Raw genomic sequence first — 26,983 nt, forward strand, 5'->3', positions numbered from 1 at the left:
CGCCCTAGTCGAGCGGCAAGTTTAGTTCTCTGCCTCGCTCAGTTGTTCCAATCAGGTGGCTCGTAAAAAGCGGTACAACCAAAACCTTCTTTTCTCATCTCTCTCTCTTCTTTTCTTTCTTTTCTTTTCTGCGAATCCCTGTAAGGGCAGTTGGTATTTGTCAGCTTACCACTTCCGCAAAATAACATAGTACAGATGTCAGTTTGTGATCTTTGGGAAAGATTATAGGAAAAATATTGTCGGAATCAATCTAGGAAAAGATTACCTCTCCTTAGAAATAATTGAAAGATGCTTAGATGAATAATTTTTGAGGGAAATATGATCAAGTGAAATGGCATGTGGACAAAATTCCTAAGCCCTGCTTTTTGAAAATCACTTTTTTTTTTCCTCATCATGCACATATGTCCGGTGACAATACAATATTTTATAAATTACCGTATGTTCATGTGTAATGTCTGCATCTCCCTTTTCCTGGAAGTACAGAAGGAAAAAAATATATAGATCCATGTAATGTTCACACTAGCTTTTTCTAATAAATGAATTTCGCAAGGCGCCTAAACGCTGTGGGATTGTATCATGTGCATAAGTACACTCTCGATCAAATTTGTGTGAAATATCTTGTGCAAACTTTCATTGTGAGTTCGAACAGAACAGAACCAAGTTTGATAAAGCTAGGCAACGGCACACGCAACATTTTATGTTCTTGTAACTAAATGATGTTGGCTTATTTTAAAATTGAGCATGATTTAGTAGTAAATTTATTTTGCATTATACAAGTTTGTTTAAATTACGTAATACCTGTAGGGATGCGCACGAGTCGAGCTAAAACTCGACTCGACTCGAAACTCGAAGCGAATTCGAGTCGTATCGAAGGTAATTTTCTCGAGTCGAGTTCCGAGCCGAGTCACTGTTTTGAGGTCGAGTTTGAAAAATGGCTCGCTCGATTAGCTCGTTTTAACTCGTTTTGAAATCATTGCCTGATTAGACTGGAAAGCTAAAGCTATGAGAAATGTAAGCAGTAATGCAGAATATCTTTAGTGTTGTTCACGAGGTGAGACATTGCTCGCATCTCGCCTCGTCTCGACTAACAAGACGACAATGGATTTTATAACGAGACAGCCTCAAATGTCGTGAGCACTAACTACTACAGTTCTTACCACCAAGGCTGAGACCTGCACGGTGAAAGTTTTGAGCCGAAGCAGAAGCCCAACCCGTGTAGGGATGTTAACCGGCTTAGCTCGGTTCAACTGAGCGAACAGCTCGAGCCAGCTTGGTTGAGATGAGGCACCGACTCGGCTCAAGTGAGCCATCGTCTCGAGCCGGCTCGGTTGTGGTGAGCCATTAGCTCGGTTTGTTTCGGCTCGTGTCGGTTTGGGTGGATGAGCTGTTGGCTCGGCTCGATAGGGAATGAGCTACAAGTCGAGCCGCTCGGGCCGTTGAGAACCCTAAACCCGGACCAAGCAGTTTTGAACATGTGTGGCCGGCGCTCTGTAACTTTTAACGATTTTTGGTTCGAGCCCGGATTCTTGCTCCTCCGGAATTCAAACGCAGAACCTCGTGAACGATGTCCTTGCCTCCTAGTCTTCACGACTACCGAGGTCAGCAGTCAACTAGTTTTTAGTATTCAGATACGAACCACCTACCTTTCATGTTTATACACAGTGTTATAATAATAATAATAATAATAATATAGTAGTAGTAGTATCATTGATAACAATTATATTGTCTATGTAGGACACTTGAAGAAAGTACTTGAAACTACACACAGCATTTGGGAGCTCTCTCGTGGCTAAGCGGTTAGCGTACGCGCCTTTGGCGCTGGAGACCCGGGTTCGATTCCCGGCGGGAGCTCATGTGGTTCGGCTTCCACGTTAATCAGTAGGTCCACGTCTCATATAGCCTCGCTGCTGAACGGGACGCTAAACTAAAATCAAATCAAACACAGCATTTGGCTCGACTCGACTCGAAACTGGAGTCAAATTCGAGTCGAGTTGGAGGAAATTTTTCGAGTCGAGCTCAAAGATGTCTGTTTCGAGTCGAGTCGAGTTTCAATGAAAACTCGCTCGAACTCGCTCGTGCCCATTCCTAAATACCTGTGAAAACCTTGTTGACCAGGCCCGCAACCAGCCACTGAAGTTTGGGGGGCATAAATGTGCTAAAGGGCAATCGTAACAATTCTAGATCTCCTTGTATCAATATCACACGGATGCATTGTGGTTTGAGGGGCTAAAAAAAAAAAAGGGAAGGGATCTGACCCCCTAGCCCCCGCCATAGTTGCGGGCCTGTTGACGACTATGTAAGTAGATTCCTCAGTACTTCATTTTGCAAAATAAACACCACTACTTTATTTCGCAATATATATCTATATATTCTTCACTACGTTATATAAAAATTGGCTAACTGGACGGGTCAGTGTGCGAATTGAATATTTTTTCACTCATTACGCACCCAGTCATCACACGCGTAAGAGAGGGGAAAAGTTATCTCTGTCTGGAAGAAAATTTTCTCTTGAAGGGGGATAAAGATTTCTGAGGAGAAATCCCTGGCATCCCCTCGTCAATTAGCACACTAGGACGGGCCTCCCCCAAGTTATAAGGAAATCGACGCAAAAGGCTGTAAGATGACATTTTCATACCTTTTCTTTCCACATGACATATTTTCGACTCGAGACGACAGTGTAAGGCTTGATCAGGGACTAATCAAAGACGGATTCCTGAGGGATGGGGTAGTAGTGAGTTGTAACACTGCTGCTTAGGGTTATTTTAATTTTATTATGAACAGACTTGAACTTTTGCAGCACTGGTGCTTGTGCCATTGGAGGTGGTGAGCGACCCTTCCCTCAGGGTCCGCCTACAAGTCTCGATACCATCCTACAGGATAAAATTCGATACGCAAGAATGTTTTCCACTTACGTTTGAAGGCATACGTGTGGCCAGAAATATTCGTTGGTCGGGTTTAAGTATAATAATAATATCCCCTTCGTATTGTGTTTCGTAGAACAGATGTAGATTTCTTTCTCTGACACTGTCCGTCTCCGTATAAATATGTCTTTCCCCCCCCCCCCCCCCCACATACACACACATCTTTAGATTCCAAATCAGTCTCGGTGGTCCGTTTGTCTGTTTATTATTAATTTCACTGGGATGCATTTGTTTATAGTCTTCCGTCTATGCATAAAATTAACAGTCCTCACCTAAAAGATGTGTGGTGTAGTGTGCGACGCAATACTTACCTCTGGGAAACCCTGGAAATGTACGTATTGCAATCGGGGATCTCACCTGAGTCTCCCGTTTAATCAGTAAGTACGCTGGGAATTTTATTTGGTGAGGTGTTCAAAACACAAGAGGGGGAGCATTTAATATGTAATATGTGATATATATAAAATATGTGATACATATTTTTACACAAACGCAAAGGTAGCAATATATTTTGATACGCCCAGGGATGTTTGTAAAGAAATTGTGGTTGATGTTAGCGGGTTGGGAAAGATTTTAAACAAAGAAACTTCATTTCCTAGCCTTCTCTGGATTATAGGAGGGAACACATTCAGGCTTTGGGGCACAGGTTGCGCCTATGATTTTTTTTTTTTAGAGGAGGGGCATAATTTGTCATTGAAAGTGGAACCACCGAATTTTAATTATACCACAATGATGCTTTTATGAACACTAAGTATAAAGGAGAACTTAGCATGAATAACATTTTTAAATAAGTAATTGTCATAATAAAGAATGGTAAATTTGGGGGTAGAACAGTAAATGGGAAGAATGGTAACCTTGAGGGGAAAAAAATGGGGACTTCTGCCTGGGTATGTATATTCTCTACCCATTTACATTTTCTAAACATTGTGATGTATCATCGTACATATATGTAAGTCCCTTCTCCACACAAGAAGATTGTTGTTGATCCAAGATCAAAGCTAAAATCTTCCCATTTCAATAGTATATGAAAGACTCAATGGGAGGGATTACAACCTGCACCAACACCTCTTGAAGTACGCCACTTTTTGAAGGTATTTCTTTACTAATGTACATACCTTTTAAGAACTTCAGTTTGATGTGTTAGGTCCTATATATTTTCTAGTTACTTACATTTTTAAATTTGTAATCATTTTTGGATTTTTTCTGCATTTATATGCCTATCTATCTATCTATATATATATATATATATATATTACGTCTATCTATCTACCTATCTAACAACCATTCAATTTATCATCTTTCATTCAACATTCAAATACTGTATAGAAATAAAGCTACATAGAAACGCAAGAAATAACCACGGAAATATTAAACACAATAGCGCTTCTTTCTTCTCTTTTCTTATGCTTCTGAAGCCGAAAGTCGGTGCGATATTTTTCCTCGGTCGGCAGGAATATCTTGCTTTCTGTTGTCTTTTCACGACACAGATATTTGTACTGCTATCCCTCCTGCTGTCACTCACAAAGTGATTATCCGTCGACATTCACATTTCAAGCAACCACGACTCGAAGGACAGACAGAGAAAGACGACCGCTAGACGCGGACAGAGAGGTTCACACAGGAGTCAATACACATTTCAACAAAAGCAGGCACCAGCTCAAAATTTGAGTGGGAGGGTTACAGCTGCGTTGCCAAATTTTTAAAGTCAAACTTGGAAGCGTTTTTACTTTTTTTTTTTTTTTTTTTTTCAAAATCTAAAACAGGCAGGGCATAGATATGTGTAACCTCTAGGTTTGTTCAAATTTTGACGTTTGTAACTTTAATAATAAAGAAGAAATAGGGAAAAACTTTGCTGTACTTTTTAAATGGGCTAACTTTCAAGGTTGCTAAGGGTAGCAGATAACCTTAACTGATTTTTTGTTTCTGATAATTTTGACGATTGATTGAGGTAATACATTTCAGTTATTTCAATTATTGAATCGTTATTTAAAAAAATGAAAACAAAGATGGAAAAACAAAACAAAATGCTACCGTTTTTGTTTACAATTATCGTTTTTCTTCGTAGCACACTTTTTGTGTTAGTAAAATAAAGACTGTTCCGAAGCTAGTAAAATGATTAGGGCTAGAATACTCCTGCCCCTGGAGCAAATGCTCACACGTGTTCGACCTCTAGTCACAAAATATTGTTTTGTAGTGGGCAAGTATGGTGACACAATGTTTTCTTGGAATGCATCGTTTTATACGATTTCATTAAATTATTTTATCGAGAAAATAGTATCAAGTAAACTTTCTTTTTAATAATTTAATGAATACAAGTGCGTAACTTTCGTTTCATCTTATTAATGGTCATCATTACGTTGGAAATACTCAAGTATAAGTGTGATTTGAAGTACAGTTTTAATTGTAAAATTAAGATGTTTTATTTACTACTGTTGTATAGAACCTGACATTAATCATTACTTTTGAACGCTTCCTTTCAGGCCATCAAATATTGTATATCATCTTGCTTTTTTGGGATATTATGGGATCAAAAAATTCTAGAAGATACAGGGGATAGGAGAGGACTTTCCCAAGATTTGGAAATTCTTCGAACACGGCTTGTCATGTTCATAGAAGCTATGAAAGAAATCTTGTACCTGTCGCCCAATCAGTTATTAAAGGAAGAGGTACGTAGTAGTAGGCTTATTAATTTATATGCCTTAAACAACGTAGTGAGTGAAGTCACACGTAACACCTAATTCAGAACAATACAATTACCAAAGTGTGCTCGTTCAATCTGCTTGTTTAACCTGATAAATAGCCGGATGTAGGTGAAGGTTAAAATACGTGTCTTTACAATCTTGGACAATCTGAGTTTCAATCCCATAGCTATCATCCTAACAGTTTTTTAACATGGATTTTTCCTGAATTTTGATAGGAGAATGTTCGGGAAGAATCCGTAGACACAGATCTCGGCCGATTTATTTGCAGACATTTTTCTCCTTTCCGTTCTCAGTGTTTTCATTATCTCCCGATCTGAACTTTACAGTACTCTTGATTGATTTACAACTTCTTGCAACACCGAGATTATGAAAAACGAGCTATTTACATGTGCCTGAAACTAGTTGGCAGCTGAAGTCAGTGCAGTTGGCGGTCTAGTGCACAGACATGCAATACAATATCACCTCTCACTAAATTGGAACTCCGTCACCACATTATCTTGCCTTCGTGAAAACTGAATTTCAGGATCACACCACAGAAAAGCTTATGAACTCTTAGCGTCATGTCTGAGAATTAAAGTGAAACCCTTATGTTTGGTTTTCCTTCATATGGATGACTGGAGTTCGGATAGTTGTAGTTGTATCTTAATAGATTAAATAATATCCCGATTATTAAGAAGTTTGGTTAACCAAAACTGCTTTATACATTTACCATGTCCGTGTGTCCGTCCGTTCGGGAGATAATAAAAATTTCAAGAACTATTCGATGGATCACCACCAAATTTGGTCAGAGTATGGAAAGTCAAAAGCTAGGAACCACGGTCGTTCTTGGAGGCGATATTCAAACCGAAAGTGTGGAAATCAACCCTCTCTGATTTTTACATTAATCACTGTAGAGCAAAAACAGTAATAGATAAGTAGGAACGGTTTCCTGCAATCGATTAAGCGTCCTAAGAATACATTGATCTCCATCCTTAATTCTGTACTAAAACCGGAAGTAGTAGAAATCTACTTTAATTTCTGGTTTCAATATTGATCAAGAGAGATAGAACAATAAAAGATAGCAAGAAGCTTTTTTTTCTGGAACCGATTTAGTTTCTAAGAATATATGTCAACTTATCTTGTAACCCCGTATTCAAACTGGAAGTGACATAAATCAACCACGTTTGAACGTTAATCTTCATGGAATAAACTCTGTAATATATATAATGAGAAGTGGTTTTCTCTAATCAGTTAAGCATATCAATAACATATTTCATCTCCAATCTAATCTCTTTACTAAAATCGGAAGTTGCAGAAATCAACCATTTCCTGTTTTAACGTTAATCGTTATAGAGTAAAAACGGTAATACATAACGGAAAGTCCTTTTCTGCGTTCAGTTAGGCGTCCGAAGAATATATTGAACCAACAGTCTAATCTTCTTATTAAAACCGGGAGTGGCAGAAAATCTACCAGTTCAAGTTTTAACGATAAATGCTATTAAATAAAAACGGTAATTGGTAGAGAGAAGCAGTTTTCTGCAATCGATAAAGCATCCCAAGAACGCATTTTATTTCCGTCCTTAACTCTCTACTAAAACCTAAAGTAGTAGAAATCCACTACAACTTTCGTTTTCAACAGATCTACATAAACGAAAAACGATAATAGATATCGAGAAGCTGTTTTTTTGGAATCGATTTAGCGTTCTAAGAATAGATATAATCTCTCTTAACCCCTATTCACCCGGATATGGCAGAAATTGATCACTAAAGAATAAAAACCGTAATTAATAGCGGGAAGCGGTCTTTCATAATCAATTCAGCGTCCCAAAAATATATTCCACCTCCACTCTAATCGCTTTACTAAAGTCGGAAGTAGAAGAAATTAAGCACTTCCAGCTTTGACGTTGAACATTATAGAGTAAAACCGGTAACATATAGTGAGAAACGATTTTCTGCATTAAGTTAAGCGTTCCAAGTATATATTCCATTTCTAATCTGGAAGGGGTATAAATATACTACCACCTCCAGTTTCAATATTAATTGATAGCACGCCATGCAAAACCAAACTACTACTGTAGTGTACACATGGCACTGCTGCTCGTTAAAATAAGTGAAATCGTTAAATCTTGATTATCCTATAAAACCTTTTAATGTCACGGACATCGTCAAAGTAATTACCATAATAAAAAGTAAAGGTCATCTCACTTCACTTTCACACTTCCATTTCTTAAATAAAATCATGTTATACTTTAGAACTACTACAGAAATATATATTTGTGAAGTGCAAAACAATTACGTCGACTCTTTCAGAAAAAAAAAATCGCCCAAGAAAACCTCGTGCAAATTGTAAACTACCCCTTGTGGATGATTTCAGAAGAAATTACGTCATATCGTGGGGTTCTTAATGAAATTTTAACTGAATCATTTTCGTGAAACGTTATAAAGAAAATCGTTGAAAAACTTCCACCCTTAACATAAACTACTCCATGTTGATCTTCACATGAGAAATGATTTATGCTATATTCTTGAGATCTTAATATATACAGAGTGTTTAATAAGTAATGGTCATAAATTAAACCGTAGATAGTACACGCCAAAACTAACAAAAAAGTCTTAGTAAACATGTGTCCGCAAACGCTTCGTAACGGAGATAGAGGCTGTCGAAAGTGTGGGAAAATGAAGTTTAGAGGCGAATATCTAAAAAAGTATGAATCGGACAGAGGGCGGTCGAATGAATGATTATCGAAGTCAGACCTGCGCTATGCAGAAATGCATGGTTGATAACTCTGCAATGCGCGCGTAAGGGATTCCCCAAAGAAACGAAGGGACTCCCGGAAAATTGTCCAAGGATAGGGGGCTCGAGATGAACATCGAGGGCGAGTCTATCCACCAGTAATTCATAAGTCGTGGTACCAGGTCGAAAGCTTGAAAAGATACAAAATGGCGGACAACGTTTACGTGTCGTGTGTGGTTGCATAACCAGCAGGAAATGAGAGAGGCAATCGAAGAAAGGTGGTGGTGCATGTTGTGAACTACTTCAGAGCACATTCCTAAGACGAGTTATCAACCATGCATTTCTGCATAGCGCAGGTCTGACTTCGATAGTCATTCATTGGACCACCCCCTGTCCGATTCATACTTTTGAGATATTCATCTCTAAGCTTCATTTTCCCACACTTTCGACAGCCCCTATCTCCGTTACGAAGCGTTTGCGGACACATGTTTACTAAGACTTTTTGTTAGTTTTGGCGTGTACTATCTACGGTTTAATTTATGACCATTACTTATTAAACACCCTATATATATATATATATATATGAAACACGAGTATAACTATCTGTTTTGAGAAAATATAACAGAAGAGTAAGCTTGCAGTTTGAACAGAGAAATCAGCACAAGTGCCTGCTTTTCGCACGATAAGTATAAGGTTTCTAGAAAGCATTTGAAACGCATATACAAGAATTTTCTAGTTCAGAAGATACTTTTCGATGAAAGTTTGATTTCACTTGAGCCACATAAACTTAAACACAATTGTACCAAAATAACCTTTCATGACATCAAGAGCTAATCAGATCGTTTTCTCACACTCCAAACCGATGGGTTCACCAAATTCATGCTACATTAGGCAAAATGTTTTTGTAATGAGACATCTATAAATATGTTTCGTCAAAATTGAAACCAAAGTAAATCTTTCTTGTACTCCAATTCAGCAGATATTCCTTATTTCGTGGAAGTTGTTTCTCAACATTCTTATTCCTAAAATGAATTTCTCCAAAGTCTCGTAAATGTTTTTCCTTATTTTCAAAACTTAGACAAATCGACTTGAAACGAAATGTGCTCAGCGTTTCTAAAGAGATGGTAGGAATAAAAGAAAACTTTGAATCTCCTTACCAACTCTTCGAAGTTGAACCCCTTTCATACAGAATGACACAGGGGAAATTAGAAGTTTTCAAAACCCAAAAAGCACATGCAAAATCTGATTAAAAAAAACATGTCGTCATTCTGGCAGAAGTCACTAACTCCCTGAATCTAAATTTTTGTACGTTAATACAGAAAATTGAACAGCGCAAGAACAATGAATTTATGTGTAGGAATGAGAATATAGCGTAAAACTATAAAGAGTATAAAACACATATTGGCATTATTAATAGTGCCGAACAGATTTTAACAATGGTTTTCTAACTTTGAAACAACTATTTCTCACAAAGCTCATATTTTAAACTTAGTAACTTGTGTCAGAACGAGATGATATATTGACAAAATTTAAACTATTACATCTTACAATTTAAGATAGGGTTTCGGTTTCCGGAAATTACGTCTTTTAGGTGATGTCATTCTCTAGCTCTGCATTCTTGTATTCTGTCGTTGAAGTAACTCATTACTTACTGTAAAATCTCACGTGGGATGTCTGTCTTGAATGCATTGCTTTAATCCTTAGTTCATTGCTTATCTTTGCAGAGTCGTGTACACTCGATTTTTAAGCTTTAGACGCCCGCCATGGATTTTAAGAAAATCATAGACTCTCACGTTGAGGGCTCTGGTGACCCGCCCCCCTAATTATCACAGCCATGATTCATATACCATTTGAAAGCTTATACACCACAGATTCCAACGAGGTAACATTCCTGCAATTCCCATCATATTCGTAGAAAGCGTAATTAGAGGCTTAGCTACTGATGTTTATCGTAAAAATAAATGTGATTTACGTCAAAAAAGTGACACTCCAAAAATTGGCCAACTTTGCTCCGTCCCTACTCCCCCCATATAAGTAAGAAGTACAAATACAGGATATTACCATGTACTGCCTACTTCAATGCTTCACATGCCAATTTTTATGAGTGTACCCCCCCAAAAGAACCGGTTGAAAAAAAATGAAACGATCTTTACCCTCCTTCCCCGCTGTGTACCCCCACATACATAAAATGCACACTGACGGAAACCTGCATCCTTCAGGAATATATTACCAACATTATCTTCCTACCTTTATTAGGAGCTGAGCTATTGAGGTTTAAAGCCCCGACGAAGCAGCAGTTGCGTCAATGGGCGTTTAAAGGATAAGACAGTTCCACAAGAAGACGTCACATACGGACGTCCTGCGTTGAGAAAATGTCTGAACTTCAACTTGCAAACTGTTATTGTTTTTTATAAAACATATTTGTATCGAAACTACGATGTTGACCGTTTCACTGATCCATGATGCTAAACGGCAAGATAGTTACTCTGTATACCATTGCCAACCACAGTGTTGCGAAATACACTTTTTAAAAGTCCCCTTTGTGTGTCACCTTTGTATACCAATTCTAAACTTAAAGTAACGTATGTTTGTTTTTGAAGTTAGCGTTCCCTTAAAAATAACAAGTCTATATATACTGAATTTCACTGCGTTCATAATCGAATTTTTTGACATTGGACATTTAGTGAATATATAGCCGGAAATTAGAATATTATAGATCCCCATTCTTCGAAGCTGGATTTTTAAAAGTGCCGAAATACGTATTCACTGATTTTTAGTGAAGTGTTAATACCCTGAATTTCACACCTCCAACTTTTTTAGTTGAATATCCCATGGTTATATGCTCATTAAGGTAAAGCAGATGGGTGATTCATGAAAGCGAATGATGATAAAATTACTAAATGTTTGTGCTCTTAGACCGGAAATTGATTTTAAGATTATAAAGCCGCCTTTAGAATATTATGGAAATTGACCCCTTCGAGCAGAATTTTCATGCTCAGTTTACATATATATATATATATATATATATATATATATATAACGTTTTCAATTATGCACACACTAAGGAAGACGGTGATGATGATGTGATGGATGATAATGGTGGAATGCTGGAAGTGGGAAGAAGCAGAAACCTGAGAATACTCACCCACACGATGTTTGTCCACTACAGAGTTCACTGGCATGGACTTGGATCGAACTAGGGGTCCGGTAAAGGTGAGCGCTGTATTTAATGAAGAATTTTTATATACTGAATTCCACACCTCCAAGAGCGTTCAACAGTTGGAATCCTCATATTGGGCAAATAGAAAAGTAGGAAATCGAATATTATAGAAATTGTCCCTTTTTACGCTTTAGAAGCAGAAATTTTCAAAAAATGAAGCATGTGATCAATTATGCTTAATGAGAATTGATGTGCTGGGTTTCATCTCCTTAACTTTAGCTGTAGTAGGTGGCCTGGGCGTTGATGAGGAGTCACTTTTATTCTGTTACATAATAGTATAGATTACAAACGTGTTCAAATTATTAGACTCTCGAAAAATGCAAAGTTGATGTAGGAGTCCTAATTTCAGAGTTCTAGAACATTTAATTTAATGGTTAAACCACCAATATAGGATCCTTCATTTGTTTACTGTACAGTTGAAGTGGTAATATCACTGTTGAACAGCAGATCGCATTAGTGGGGAGGGAAATAGTGAAAGTGTTGTTTTAGTTGTAGATAGCTATTGTGGTTCATATCAACAAGTTACAGTGTGAAGTATTGTGGTTGCTGTTGTAAGAAGTTTCAACATGCAGAGCGTTCAACAGTTCGAATGGGCCAGTTTAAAATGATCATGACGTGTTTCGTGAATCAGTCTTTTATTCTGTAAAGTCCTGTAATCGCAGCATAATGGGAAAAGCAAAAGGACCTTTCTCTGCGTAAAGTGGAAGTTAACAAAATACTTCTGGTGGATATATACGGCGACACATTGCTAGTAGAGTTGGGATAGAACAAAAATCTGTGAGTAGAATCTCTGTTGGAATGAACAGGGCCAAAATAGGGTTGGGAAGTGTGGACGAAAATCAAAGCTATAGCTAAGAGGTATCAGAAAACTAAAAATATTGGCTCTGGGAGACAGAAGTACAACTTCTAAGAGACTTAAGAATAAAAATGGCTAAATATGGCGCAGACATGTGGCCTGAAAGTGTTCGAAGGATTCTTTGTGCGGAGGGAATAAAAGCACGCGGTCAAGAGAGAAAACAGAAATTAGAGTCTACTCCAATTATGGCAAAGAAGCGCCTCGAATGGGCATGAGACCTAGAATATTGGACTACTGACGATTGGAGAATAGTGTTTGTCAGTGATGAATCATGTGTCTTCATGTCTGATGAATGTTCACAATATGTGCGACGTCGACCTGGGAGGAATTCAAGTTGGAATGTCTTTAATAAACCGTGAAACATCCTACTGTAATCATGGTCTGGGGTGTGATCTCTGTCTTCGGGTCTGGAAGATTGTATATAGTAGAGGGGACAATGAAGCATGACCAATACCTACAAGTTCTTCAAGAAGAACTGCTTTCTCAGACTGCAGTCTGGTTTGATATACACAATTTATCTTTATGCATGATGAAGCCCCATGGCGCTGTGCCAAAGCTGTGACAAAATTCTTCCAGGACAACGAAATTTGTGTTCTTCCGTGGCCGGATTGAAACCTTTGGAGCTTCATGAAGGAAAAGCTAGAAGAAGTGGTACATTACAACCAAACATCAATTGATCGAGATCAACAATTTGTGGTATCGTGATGCTGAATTGAAGACAAAATATGCTAAACTCGTACATAGGATGCCACAAAGGATAGAAGAGTTAATGAAGAATAAGGGATTTCATACGAAATATTAATCTTTGTATGAGAGAGAATTTTCTTGTAAGTATTCCATTTCACTTTTTGTTTCCAATTCGGATATACACACTGTATAGTAATTATATTTGAATGTTATGTACGCATTTGTTTTATAGATATTGAAAAGCATATGCCACACCCACTAGAAATAAGGACAGAGTTACAAAGTAGTAATTTGGACTAAATTCGAACGTATTATCTCTCGTAATATTGTAAGAACAGTAAAATATTCAGAAACTGAATGTTGAGTCTAATCATTTGAACACGTCTGCATTATTATTCATAATTCAACACCGAGGATGTATGAGACGGTACCTAGCTTAAAAGCCAAGTACTAAGACTGAAGTCTGCTTAGTTCTCTTTCTTTTTTCTTTTTAAATAATGTGACCTTTATTTAATAGTAACAATTTTAGCAGTGTGATCGTTCCTGCTGTTGCCTAGGCTTGGAATAATCATCCTTTAGCTATATAAATAAAATGGATTCCAAGTGGGAACTCATGAGGTTCGGATCCCGCGTTAAGTTGTTAAGTCCGTATATCATATATTCTTGGTACTGAACCTTACGCTAAACTCAAATCAACCAACCATCCAAATGTAAATGTAATGAAATTAATAGGATACTTTCTTTCCAACTGTAATTTTTACTAAAAATTTACAATATATGTTAAGTAGCGTCATAAGATTCAACTCCGAGAGTTTTAAACGCTGTATTTTTTTTTTTTTTTAACAAAAAAACTATATCTGTACTATGATATGAAAGAGTAGATGTAATTAATTCATTGCCCAGGCCATACTACTATAGCAAGAAGTATGAAATTTAAGCAGAATACTCTCCTTGTCACAGAAAACACAAGAGAGTTGAATTTTTCTGCGAAGAATTCGGTATTTCACAGGAAGATGAAGTTCGGCATATGAACTCTTCGGTAAAAATTAGGGGAACACGTATTCTACGTTTTCCAAAATTCTTCTGCTGAGGGGGTTCGATTCCCGGTGGGAGCTCATGTGGTTCGGATTCCACGTTAATCAGTAGGTCCACGTCTCATATAGCCTCACTGCTGAAAGGAACGCTATACTGAAATCAACTCAACTCTTCTCCTGAGGGGGAAAGGAGTTATTTCTATAATACTCAGATCTCTATTTATTCAGAAAGTGCTGAATGTGAGGAGTTGGCTATATATTGGCCAGAGGAAGATCAGCTAAGTCGAGGCAGACCCAGGCAGAAGAAGATGCAGAGTGTGGCCTGCATTGACTGTGTCTGAGTTACTAAGTTGGAGAGACGCTCGTTGAGCATGTGTTTGATTGAATATACGATATGAGATTGTTGAATTGCTCAGCCCGGTTGCTTTGTCCTCTAAAGTCGCTGTATATGGCCGGCCTAAGTTGGAGATGTGAAAATTGTTATATAAACTCTTTAATTAAAAACAAGTGTATACATGTTAGAACGTTTTCGAAAATTTCTACTTCTGATAGGAGAAACAGGGACATTTCTGTAATATTGATATTTCTCTTTATTCATGCAGAAAGTGTTGAATATGAGGACTCGCTAAAGTTGAAGGTGTAAAATTCGATATACAAACTCTTAATTAAAAACAAGGTATACATGTTTTAGTGCTTGAAAATTCTGTAATATTCAAATTTTCCCATATTCATATCTACACCTAACACTGTGTTTTCGAAAATTCTGCTTCTGAAGGGGGAACTTTCTATAATGTTCAGTTTCCGCTTATATATATATATATATATATATATATATATATATATATATATATATATATATATATATATATATATATATATATTACATCTTATTTTCCCCAGAGGAAGACCGGGCACTTCTGCTGTTTAATTATATATTTTGCTTCTCATATAGATTGCATTCTTAGCCTTGAATAAAGTGTTTACAGCCAATTAGAATTTTCTAAATATAAATTATATTTGCAATATAACAGTATTGGACTGTGGTTCTTATCATCCATGTTAATTTGAGAAATTGTCTTCTTGCAGGCATTCATTACGATTTGTGACCTTCTGATAGTATTTTCCAGTCAACTTGAGAACATTCCGATGATGAAATATTTAGTGTATGAGCCAGATAAAAGATTACCGCAAATGCTGAACACTTTTGTTCAGAGTACTGTGCTTGTTGATGAAGATAATGGTAAGAATGTATGCTTGTTGTTAATATCTTTAGATATCCGATGTTTATTGCTGTGTTCTTAAACCAGTTGCAATACCTAAGATGTTAATTGCTGTATACTTAAGCTAACTCACGATCATTGTTCTAGCCTCTTAATATTTTTTATGACCCAAAATTTATTAGGTAACCAAGAACGTTCGTGCGATTTTTGCCTTTCGTCAAACACAGCCCACAAAAATCTTAAACACCCACTTTATTCTTCGAAATAATCACGATTGGCTTCAGTGACATATTTCCAACGAGACACTAGCTTATAAATGCCCTTTTTGGAAAAATCCTTTTTTCTGGAATCCAAAAGTTGTGACAGTCTTTGTGACATCGTCGCGTTTTCGGAACTGCTGCTCCCGCAGATGGTTATCTATGGGCAAAAACAGGTAATAGTCCGATGGGGCGACGTCCAAGGAATATGGTGAACGAGGCGGAACTTTCCAGCCCAGTGTTTTGATCACCTCTTTAGTCGCTTTTGCCATATGAAATTTGACAAAATCGTGGGGGAGGAGAACTCGTCTTCTGTTGACCATTCCTGGCTGCTCCTGGAGCAGCGCTTTATAGATATTCATAATGGACTATGCTAACCTTGTCCATCAAACACACAGCATTACCTCCCTTTGGTGAATGTCCGTTTTAGCAGCCAATGAGATCAAACCAAAAATCGACCAATGATGGTTTCTCTTCCGGTTACCATATATGATCAATTTTTCGTCACATGTCAAGATTTGGTCCAAGAACGACGCTTATTATGGCGCGATAGTAACGACAAACAGATATTCAACCGCTGGAGTTTGTTTCGCTCGGATAGGACATAGGAACCCACTTGCTTATCTTCCTTCTCATCTCAAGGTTATAAAGATATGATCAAATGTTTTCGTCAGATACTCCAAAGCTGTGTACAAGCTCCTGGCAGATTTGATGAGGATTCTGCTTGATTTCCTCCTCCAACTAAACTTTGTTGAGGGTGGATGGACGACCAAGACGAGGCTTGCTTTCAAGGCTCTCGTCCCCGGAAGAAAAGCGCTGAACCTCTTTTGAGCAGTTCATTCATTCACTGACGTCTCTCCAAACGCGGAGCATATTCTTCTAGCGGCTTCTGCAGTTTTGTTTCCCAATTTATACTCGTAAAGCAAAATAGGCCTCAAAATCTCCCCTTCAACGACATGTTCTTTCGAAGATTGCGCTTCCTAAAAAGCAGATAGCGAAACGTGCGATGCACTGAACAACTCTACTGAATAAGGTTTGGAACGAATGTAAGCATATAACGTCGTCAGAACCAATTTCACCACCCTAACACGACAAAAATAAATGTTCTCAAAAACCGCACGAACTTTCTTGGCTACTTGATATATTGATAACCAGCGAATTATGGTAACGTTTCTAATGCAAGTTTCAGGTTGAGATTTATTTTTACTTATTTGTATTTCTGTTAGATGAATTATACGGTAAAAATAAAAATTAATACCTATTACTTTTGGATTACTTCTACAAATCTACTAGTTGGCTAATCATTAGTGGTTGAGGAATAAGGCATCAAAACACGGAAAATCTTGTCGTATCATTTGTTTTTCTATTGCTTGAGCAACCTCCTGATAAATAGGAGTTCAAGGTTCGAGTCCAAGTTCTCAATTTCGCCCAGTCCTTTTTTGTCCAAGAGCCAATGTTTTGTGTCGTTCCATCACTGAATAGAATTAATTTAAAAATAACGTTCAAAGTGGTTAGTTAGGTTGAATTTTCTAACTTTGATCAGTACTTTCCTTAGTTTATCCGATCCAAATCCGATCTTTTTTTTTTTTTTTTTTTTTTTTTTTTTTTTTTTTTTTTTTTTTTTTTTCAGGATATGTCCAGCATTTGTTTTCCAGTATTGAGAGGTTCTTGAAAGTAATTCATTACACCACTGCCTCTAGCATTGTAATTAAATAAACACGTCCTGGTCGTTGTTGTTAAACTAAACATAAGTCCCACTGTCTGTTTGTTTGTAGAAATTTAGCGTCCCTTTTCAGCACTAAGGGTAGACGAGACATGGACCTACAGTTTAAAATAGAATCCGAATCCCGTAATGCGTTCAAATTTGAATGTTGTCCCAACGGGAATTGAACCCGAAACCACGTACACCAAGGATGCATGCGCAAGGTACGAGACGCGCCACTATTAGTGTTTAGTAGTGTAATTGAATAACTATGATCATTGTTCTTGTTGTTACAGGTATATAAAATTTATTTCGCAATCGCTAATAAAATCACGTTCCATTTCAGATGAACAGGATGATCATACAAAAATAGAACATCTACATAGAAGAAGAAATTTGTTGGCTTCATTATGCAAATTAATCGTCTACAACATTGTACCAATGCGAATTGCAGCTGATATTTTTAGACACTATGTTAAGGTGAGAATCATAAAAGTTATGTAAAAACAGTATTTAATCCAACCTAAAAGGATCTTAAAAATTTTAATAACTTTTGAGCAAAAATTGTGATGATGTCATTATTTAACTTTTCCTGATGGACTCCTTTAAAATTTTGTGACGTTATTACCTTAAATTATATATATATATATATATATATATATATATATATATATATATATATATATATATATATATATATATATATATATATTTCAATACACGAAATTCAACACGTAATCCTTCTAAATTCCATTTCTGTTTTATAATTATATCTGATGTAAGATGTCACTGAACTTTAGAACATTTACAACACAAGGAATTAAGTAATGGTTAAAGATAAATTAGTGAAGTTAGTTTTCTGTTTGTTATTCATGTCAAGAACTTTTTCCACTCATAGGCACGTTACTGGCAAAACATTGCTGCGTGGTAATTATATAATTCTAAAGTAGGCCCGAACAGAAGCAAAAGGCATCTATGTGTACGAGGATATATATACATACGGAGATCTAGTTGGTTGATTTATTGTGTTTTGGACAGTATTTTGGTTGGACAATCATTGAAACCATTCTTCATATTTGTAAAATAATTCCAAATGCATTTCGTAGTAATTGTTTCGTTTGATACTGAATTTTCATGCCGAATGTTTCAGTATGAATATCAGTGTAAGGTCTTTTCTATCTAAAAGTTTGTGAGAAAAATAACTGTTTTTAAAAACTCAGCATTTGTGTTTCAGGGAATAATCTTAGATAATCACTGTTAGATACTATACTATCACTGTTGGATACTGTTATCTAGATGGATAATAGTATTTTACACTAAACTGGTTCCTCTTATTTTTTAGTACTATAGCGAGTTTGGAGATATCATAAAGGTTACCATAAGTAAAACTCGAGAAATAAACAAAATCACTAGCGCAAGGACTATGCTCCGAAGTTTGGTATTGCAGTTTAATGAAATGATGATCAGAAGAAATGGAATGAGGGTCAGTCGACAGAGTGAAAACTTCATTACTCTCAAGGTAATTCATCTTGTGCTACCGAATTACTCTTCTAGAGTAATACTTCAATTTTAATACGATTTTCGCCCACAAGTTTTTAAGAAACTGAGTATCATTAAAAAAAGAGTCTGTTATTTGGTGAGTTTTTCTTGTAATGTTGTGGACTTGTACAGTTCCCAGCAAAAATACACTGTCACCACGCTGTTTGCAGTAACTTGAAAAGGAACGAATCAATTGAGTACAGTATCTTCAAAACGAATGAATCTATGAGTCAATGAATATTCATACTTCTGCACAGAGGTTGATCTATTCTTTCTGAAACGATTGACAGAGCAACAGATATGGGATAAGTGTGTATTGTTACTTACAATTAGAGCTATGAATTTTAGATTCCGCACCATTTTTCCTATTAAAATACCCGGATCAGCTTCTCTGGCAAAGCAAACACTATATAAACAAACCTAATTGTGTTTTGGTTGCACCTTTTTGCACAATTTAAAACTTGTTTTTGGCTCATTTTCCACATTTTATTTCTATAATACAAGGTAACCAAGAAAGCTTTTGTCGTTCTAGAGTAGTGATATACAAAGAGCAATACAGTGGACGGTACGTACCTTTAGGTTTCGAAGTAATCTCCATCAGCGTTCAACACCTTGTGCCAAAGTTCATGCAGCTGCGCAATACCCTGGTGATAAAACTCGGCGATCGTGGATGCAAAGAAGTCCGTGCGTTTAAAATTTGGTGCGGTACGTTGAACAGTACGCTTTCTAGGCGAATGAACACATTTCCATTGGAACAGACGGACATCCATCCAAAATCACTTTTTCGGCTTGTAGGGACCATGAAACGTATAAATCCGTTGAAATCTCGAATTCGATATTTTTTCGCGATCAGCATACTTTCTTCTTTACTATCGTTGCTTGAAACTAAAAATTACGAAAATAAGTCATATCTTAGCTTGGTTGGATTAGAATTTATCATTCCTTTCAGTGTCAAGGCTGTATGAGACGTAGACCTACAGTAGAATGTCAAATCCGAACCATATGAGCGTTGGCGGGGAATCGAACTCCGATCTCCCGCATCGAAAACGCGTGCAGTGACCGTATAGCCACATGGGAGCTCATCGTATGTTAAAGTCTGGAATTCGATTGGAGGACTTTTTCTTTCTTCTAGTGACTACACCCATGTTGCTATCATGTAGTTCGGATTCCAGGTTAATCAGTAAGTCCACGTCGCATATAGCCTCACTGCTGAACGGGACATTAAACTCAAAATCAACTCAACCCATGTTGCTACTCCATAAGCTTCCGTTAACCTAACAACTCGAGAAATTATTTTCGAGAGACAACGAACTACTTTAGAGGTATTTGAAACAGGATTTGTTCTGCTGTAAACATGCAAAAGGTATATTTAAAATTTAGTTTCCACACAACTAATAATTTGTTGGAACAATTTTTTTCCGTGGTAATTCAGTGGTAATGCAACGGTCGGCATGTGAGAGACCTGTCTTCAGTTCTCTGGTAATAGAATAAGATTTTTTTTCCATACATATGTTCTTTCTAAAAACCAACTACGTTACAGTCGTTCGCTCCTAGTAAACAATTAGGATCATAATTATTTTCAGTTACAAATGATCATCGAACTCTCTGAGATTATGTATTTTCGTAATACTGAAGTCTGGTTCCACTTTATTATGAAACACTTTTCTTTGAAGATAAAGTAATTTATGTGTAGTTGCACAAGTCCTGAAAATAATAGTATTGGATGTTACATAACAAGGAAAAGTTATATTAGTCATTTTCAGTTACTAAGGGAGAAACAAGACTGATGAGTGTACGTCTGATGAGGATCTTGGCTAGAAGATCGAAACGTCACGTGTAAATGTGTTTTTATATTAAAGAAGTGCAGTCTTGTTCAGCAGTGTGTTTATTTTTCTGATTTTATTTGCAAGACGTATGACTATGATTGTGTGCCTTTATCAGATTCTGAAGCATGGATATTTGGATAGAGCGTGTACTAGTTCCTAAGTAATTTCTTGAACAGATTGCGATAGGTCCCACAGTTCTGGAGCTGTGAAAGTTTAAAGTGTATTTTCCCTCGTTTTCGAGGTCCTCTACAAAATAGCCATCTCTGTGGTCGTTGTCATTTTATTTCTATAAATAAGAGAAATATTGTCACATACCAATATTATCACTATTAAAGGAAAACATTCCTATGAATAGGTGTCCGGACATCTATAGTTTCACAGTTACAGGGCGCCAAAAGTGTGAAAAATGACATTTTAAAATATCCTAAACTCGAAAAGTATGGAAACTGGCAAAAGACGTTCTAGACATTGTCCAGAAAGTAGAATGAATGCTAACTAAATATCGGCGGGAGCTCATGTGGTTCGGATTCCACGTTAATCAGTAGGTCCACGTCTCATATAGCTTCGCTGCTGAAAAGGGACGTTAAACTCAAAATCAGCTCAACTCAGCTAACTAAATATCCACGTTTTAGAACCGTGCGACATCTGTGCAACAAATATTACATGAATATCTGGATATCGGTAAGAGTATTGATGAGGAAATAATATTAGATTGATTTCTGTGTTATTGTTAATATTTAGAAACGTGTCGAATACCGTTATATTGATGTCGAATGTTAAGTATTATGTGTTTTCACTAAATAGTTGTTACTTTACGAGGGTATGTTATCGCATTTACAACATTTGATGTTCGTTCGTTAGTTTAGAATTTGTCTTATCTTTTCAGCAACCAGTCTATATGAGACGTATATCCGTAGTTAACATTTGATCCAATCAACATAATCCAGGATTCGAACTGGATTCTTTCCCACAAAGGCGTAAACACAAACTACTCAGTCATGGCGGAGCCATTTTAATAATTATTTTAAACTTCTCGGAGATAGCTGCTGAATTCGTCGAGAAACCAATGTCAGATCTTACAACATTGGCCCCAAAATTTTAAGCATGTTAGATAATTTCATTATTTATATTTCTTGACTAACTTGGAAACTAAGTTCTGCGTGTCTGTTTGTTTCTTTAGGGATGAGATTTCTCACAGGATGTAAAAAAAGGAGGCTATTGTTTGCTTATTGTGATGTAGTAGGAAGTTCCTTAATGCTTGTGATGTCAAAATTGACAACTTATACAAAATTCAAATTTACTTATGCCCACCATTATAGGAATGAATCTTGAGTGTGTTTTTTTTCTCATTGTTTGTATGCTTATGTGTAGGTAATTGGTTAGCACGCGTCCGCTTCGTGCGTTTTGCTCCTAGTTCGATTACCGGTAAGGACACAATTTTCGATGTAGTTTGGTATCAAAGGTAATTGGTAAGATTCTTGCATTAAGGTCCCCGCTATAGAAAGCCAGAAATAATTGCATTGAGCGTTCACTATTCAATTTAATGTACGCTATCTGGCTGTCCATAATCCTTCATAGACTGTAGTGTCAGTTATGTATAGCGAGAGAGAGTGGCGACAAGAGGAAAACTACACAACTACTTGTTCTTCTTTTTCAGGAACTAGCTAAACGATTTGCGTTATCATTTGGCCCAGATGCTGTGAAAAACAGAGAAGCTATCACTACTCTTCACAGGGAAGGTATTTTGTTTGCTGCGTATTCATTTGAAGATAACCCAGAGTATGCCCCAGTACCACATAATCTCTTATTTCTGGAAATTCTTGTGGAATTTTCTAGCAAACTTTTGAGGCAGGATAAACGTGTTGTGTGAGTAATTTACCATAAAATAATTTTTATTATTGTACTCTTTTATTCTTAATCAATTTTAATATAGTTTTTCTATTGTCATTTAGTGTAAATCATGGCTTCGGTATTATGTTTTGTTGTTATACTAACTGCAAATTTAATTTCTGCACCTCAACTTAGTAATTTATACGATTCGCTTTATTAGCTGCTGGATCATTATAATATATTACAGATAAGCATTCATCGTGTCAACGTTCTCGAAACTCTTCTCATCAGTAAATCCAATTTTTCCTTTAATATTTTTCGAAGAGAGAAAACTAATGAATATTTTCAATTATTGTCGACATATCCTTATTAAAGTGTATATCTGTTTAAAATTTGATTGATTTTCTGTGTGCCGTGAGCACTGACGCAAATCCCTGAGGGATGAGGGGAACTTGTCCCCTCAATCTTGGAACTGGGAGGGACTGGCTCCCCTAATAATCCGATTTGAAATGTTTGTTTTTTTTTTGGTAGAAATGTGATGATTTGTGTCCGACTGCCACTTCGTCTACATCGCCTGATATATAATATACAGCAGGTTCACTTCAGAAATCAGATTCATCTACCGTAAAATAAGTCTTTCCGCCCCGCCCCCAGACTAAGCCTCAAATCTGCCCGTGTCCCCGTGTCCCAATTTTGAACACAACTCTGTTCTCTGATTCTCCACAGTATTGTTTTCAACTTCATAAATATTTATACATTACAAATAATAAATAATAATAATAATAATAATAATAATAATAATAAAGATTACGGGAACGGTCTTACCCATCCCCCCAATGTTGAAGACAGATTTGCGCCGATGGGCGTGAGGAACCTGGATGCTTGTCACCTCAGAAGCAAAATTATATAATCAAATTGTGGATCCTCTTTGATACCAACTCAGTCCAATTATGATGGTTATCCACCGTCATAAGATGCAGCTAACATTCTTCTACCTTCTTTTTGGTCTCCCTAAAGGTTCCTCCAGTAATATTTGTTTTATGCCCATTTCAGACGTCCGAAACTAATCAATTTGGGTGTATTTTATGAGTTTTGCGTCATGTAACTTTCTCAATTCACTATTTTTTCTACTTGGGATCAGCATTTTCTTCAAGATTTTGTCTTCGAATACATACTTAACACCACCGTTTAGAATCTTATCCAGTATAATCCTGTAGATAGATGGTTGCAAATACATCTGCTGAATATATATTTTACATTGGAAATAATTAACAGTGAAAGATAAAGAAAGTAATCTTAGAAGAAAGTTGGCCAAATTCTTATTTAAAGTTTCTGTCCCAGCATTTGCCTCATGAGTAAGAAAACCGTTGGTCTGAATGACAACTCACGTGTTGACTCCTAGACTTCCCAATTGTGAAGTAAAAACGTTGTTCGCCTAAGCTCGCTCGGAATGAATTTGAAATTATGACTAAGCATTTAGTCAAATCATCTTTGAGCATGAAAAGTAGTACGAGGCAATAAGGTCATAAGAAATGTTCGTAATCCGAAGCCTTTTGGTTTTACTTTTAGTAATATGTAAACTCTACTTTTAGTATAGTTTAGTATTTTATTTATTAATGTTCATGTAATTACAGTAATCAATAACACTTAACTTCACTTAATTTTTTAGTACAAAATAGTTGTACGTAAATAATGAGGACGAATCGAAAACAAACCGAGTTAAGCTATATCTACCTATATTGATGAAACTTCAAACAAAACCACAGATAGGCAGAATCTGTAGACGGTTTTCTACAAAATGTAACTTCTTAACATAATCTCCATTGCTTCAATACTGTGCTACCAATTTGCCCACGCTATAGAAAGTTCTTGTGGAGAAATATTTCAGAGTGGATTTCGGTGACCAAAAATAGGGTTCTTACGTCCTTAGCTTCTTGGCACGATACTTAAGTCCATTTTTTTAGCCTGTGGTATGACATAAGAAATGGGTAACGTAATGATTAGTGTACCGGCGCGATAATCCGGAGACTTGGGTTCGATTTCTGGTCCAGTCTAACATTTTACACTTCTTTAATGTTATACTCAAGTCTTCATTACCAGTGATCGTGTTCGTAGAAACGCTCACTGCATATTTCGTACGCATTTCCATACATTTCTCGTGTTGCACTTCCAACTGCCATGTCACACACTTCACGCAGATCTTACGGTCTCTCGACGATACGACTGGTATTCTAACGTATGACATGCAAAACTATCCGCGATTTTATGAATGCTGTAGTACCTTTCTTTGCGAATGAACTGATCAATGTGCTCTAGTTTGAGTCGTGTCATCACTGTTGATGGTGACACACCTTATGGTTTGTACGTGATCTCAGTTTGTTCTGCTTGGAATTTGATCATTTATCTCTGGACATTGCTCACATAGTGTTATAGTTTCGTAAATGTTTCTGTGGTTACATTCATGAGGATGGCAACTGAAATCAGGCGGTACGATCTTGTCAGCAAAACATTAAATGGAAAAGCAGGCTATATGTATAGAAATAAAATGGCTTGGATAGATACAACGCAGAATGTAAGAAGCACAGACAGTTCATTTACTTTCCCAGCCATGGCGACAGTTACCTTGAAATAATGCAGTATTGTTGGATTGGATTTGAGTTCAGCATCTCGTTCGGCAGAGAGACTATGTGAGACGTGAACGTACAGCTTAACGTGGGATTCGAACCATATGAGCTCCTGCTGAGAATCGAACCCGGGTTTCCCACGTCAGAGGCACTCACGCTATTCAGATAGCCATGAGAAGCCTCTAATGCAGTATTGTGTTCTAGTAGTAACATTAGGAATTTAAGTACACTTGAGGATTTCTGTCTTTTTTGATTTGTGAAATTTCTTCCCCAATCCTCCAAAACTCGGGTCTATACAGAAACAGAAATCACGATGTGCTCCTAACCGTTCATATAATTTTTGCCGTGAATATGGTTGTTGCATTATATTAAGAAACCTTTAATTCAGGGTTGAAAATGGTGAAAATAATGATAATGTCCCAGAAATGCATGTCACTTTTTTTTTTTTTTTTTTTTCTGAGAGGGTAATTAACAACAATATATTTTTTTAACTCAGTTATGGACGTTTGCTGAATATCCCTTCCAACCAAGAACTCAGTTACGCCTTGTTTCAGCTTTCAGTCCATATTAGGGAAGTATCTATGGGAACAAATATAGAGGAAGGACGTTTTTGGTTTATACTTAAATTGGTAATATAATTTGTCATTTGTCATATCATTTATTCTGCACTAGCAGGCGTTACGTTTTGACTCCTTTGCATAAACCTCATTTTCAAGTAACTTTTCTTTTCACGACTATAGATTTGTTTCTTCAATAGCTGTGTACATAAACTGTCAATAGCATTTACTACGGTGAAGATATATTCGTGAATATATTACAGAAATAAGCTATATTATTATTTATTTTTAATTGTTATTATGTTGTGTGCTTTGTAGGCGGAACTTCCTAGACCAGCATATAAAACCCGGTATACAAAAAGTACTTCTGGAAGAATGGGAACCCTTGCTTGTATACAGGAATAGTTTAGTCCATGGCGACATTGATTTGCCATCTCCCCAAGTGCCAAAGCGATCGTATAGTAGAAGAAGAGATAACGGTAAATTTAATAATAAATGTTGCAATTACCTTAGTGTGTACTGTAAATCACAAACTTTTGAGAAGTATTAATACAATTATTTAGTAAATAAGGTTAGAGACGTTGCAGAAAGTGCTAAAATTGCTAAGAGAAGATGTGATAGTATGCATTTCAGAAAATAGTTTCGTTACACGTATTATCATAGATGCCCTTACTGAACATATATTTTTTATATTACGGAGAGGTATGTATATTTATTTTATGTAGTTTGGTTTTATATATTCAGCAAAGGCTCAAGCATAGCTTCAGGACCATTTAACACTGGTGACAACTGAACAAAAAGTAGTAAAAACCAGTATGACAAACACATTGAAGTATGTATATATATATATAAACAGGATAGCAGTTTAGCAAATTTTAGGTGTTCGAATGGAACGCGCGTGTGTGTTAAAAGCTTCCGTAATTCTGTTTGCCCAGTCGTAGTAAGTTAATTATTTTCTCTGCAAGATATGACCTCTTGTAGCATGTCCTATGCTTTTATGTATTTGTGGTTTACTTATTAAATATTTAAATGTGGTATCCTCCTTTTATATGTATTGTGTCGAGAATTTAAATTTCTGTAAACTCGATAAATCTTTCTTAAAGTATCCATAAATAGTAACATAAAATAACCTTGCTTATGTATTATATAAAATAATTTTTAATTTCGTAACCATGATGCCATACCATAAATGCTGAAGTACAATTGTACCAATGTAACAAGACTTGAACACATAAATACTAAGCTTTGTTTTCCTTCATTAGAAAGTAAGCTGCGTAAAAGAAGAGTAGATTAAGACG

The 26,983-nt window shown here is 36.5% G+C and overlaps 1 protein-coding gene across 5 annotated transcripts in view; it reads left to right on the plus strand.

The window, feature by feature from the left end:
- LOC145688369 (cohesin subunit SA-2-like) overlaps positions 1 to 26,983 on the plus strand; it is a 122,761-nt gene that overhangs the window by 73,439 nt on the left and 22,339 nt on the right. For all 5 annotated transcript variants that reach the window (XM_081762521.1, XM_081762526.1, XM_081762524.1 and 2 more), the window contains exons 15-20: positions 5,399 to 5,584; positions 15,217 to 15,370; positions 17,656 to 17,789; positions 18,652 to 18,828; positions 22,332 to 22,540; positions 26,004 to 26,164. In XM_081762521.1, coding sequence (XP_081618647.1) covers positions 5,399 to 5,584; positions 15,217 to 15,370; positions 17,656 to 17,789; positions 18,652 to 18,828; positions 22,332 to 22,540; positions 26,004 to 26,164 — 1,021 coding nt within the window. The remainder of the gene's footprint in view (positions 1 to 5,398; positions 5,585 to 15,216; positions 15,371 to 17,655; positions 17,790 to 18,651; positions 18,829 to 22,331; positions 22,541 to 26,003; positions 26,165 to 26,983) is intronic.

The sequence above is a fragment of the Thermobia domestica genome, chromosome 6 (genome assembly GCF_964235325.1).
Source record: "Thermobia domestica chromosome 6, izTheDome1.hap1.1, whole genome shotgun sequence".
In the NCBI taxonomy this organism is placed as follows: Eukaryota; Metazoa; Arthropoda; class Insecta; order Zygentoma; family Lepismatidae; genus Thermobia; species Thermobia domestica.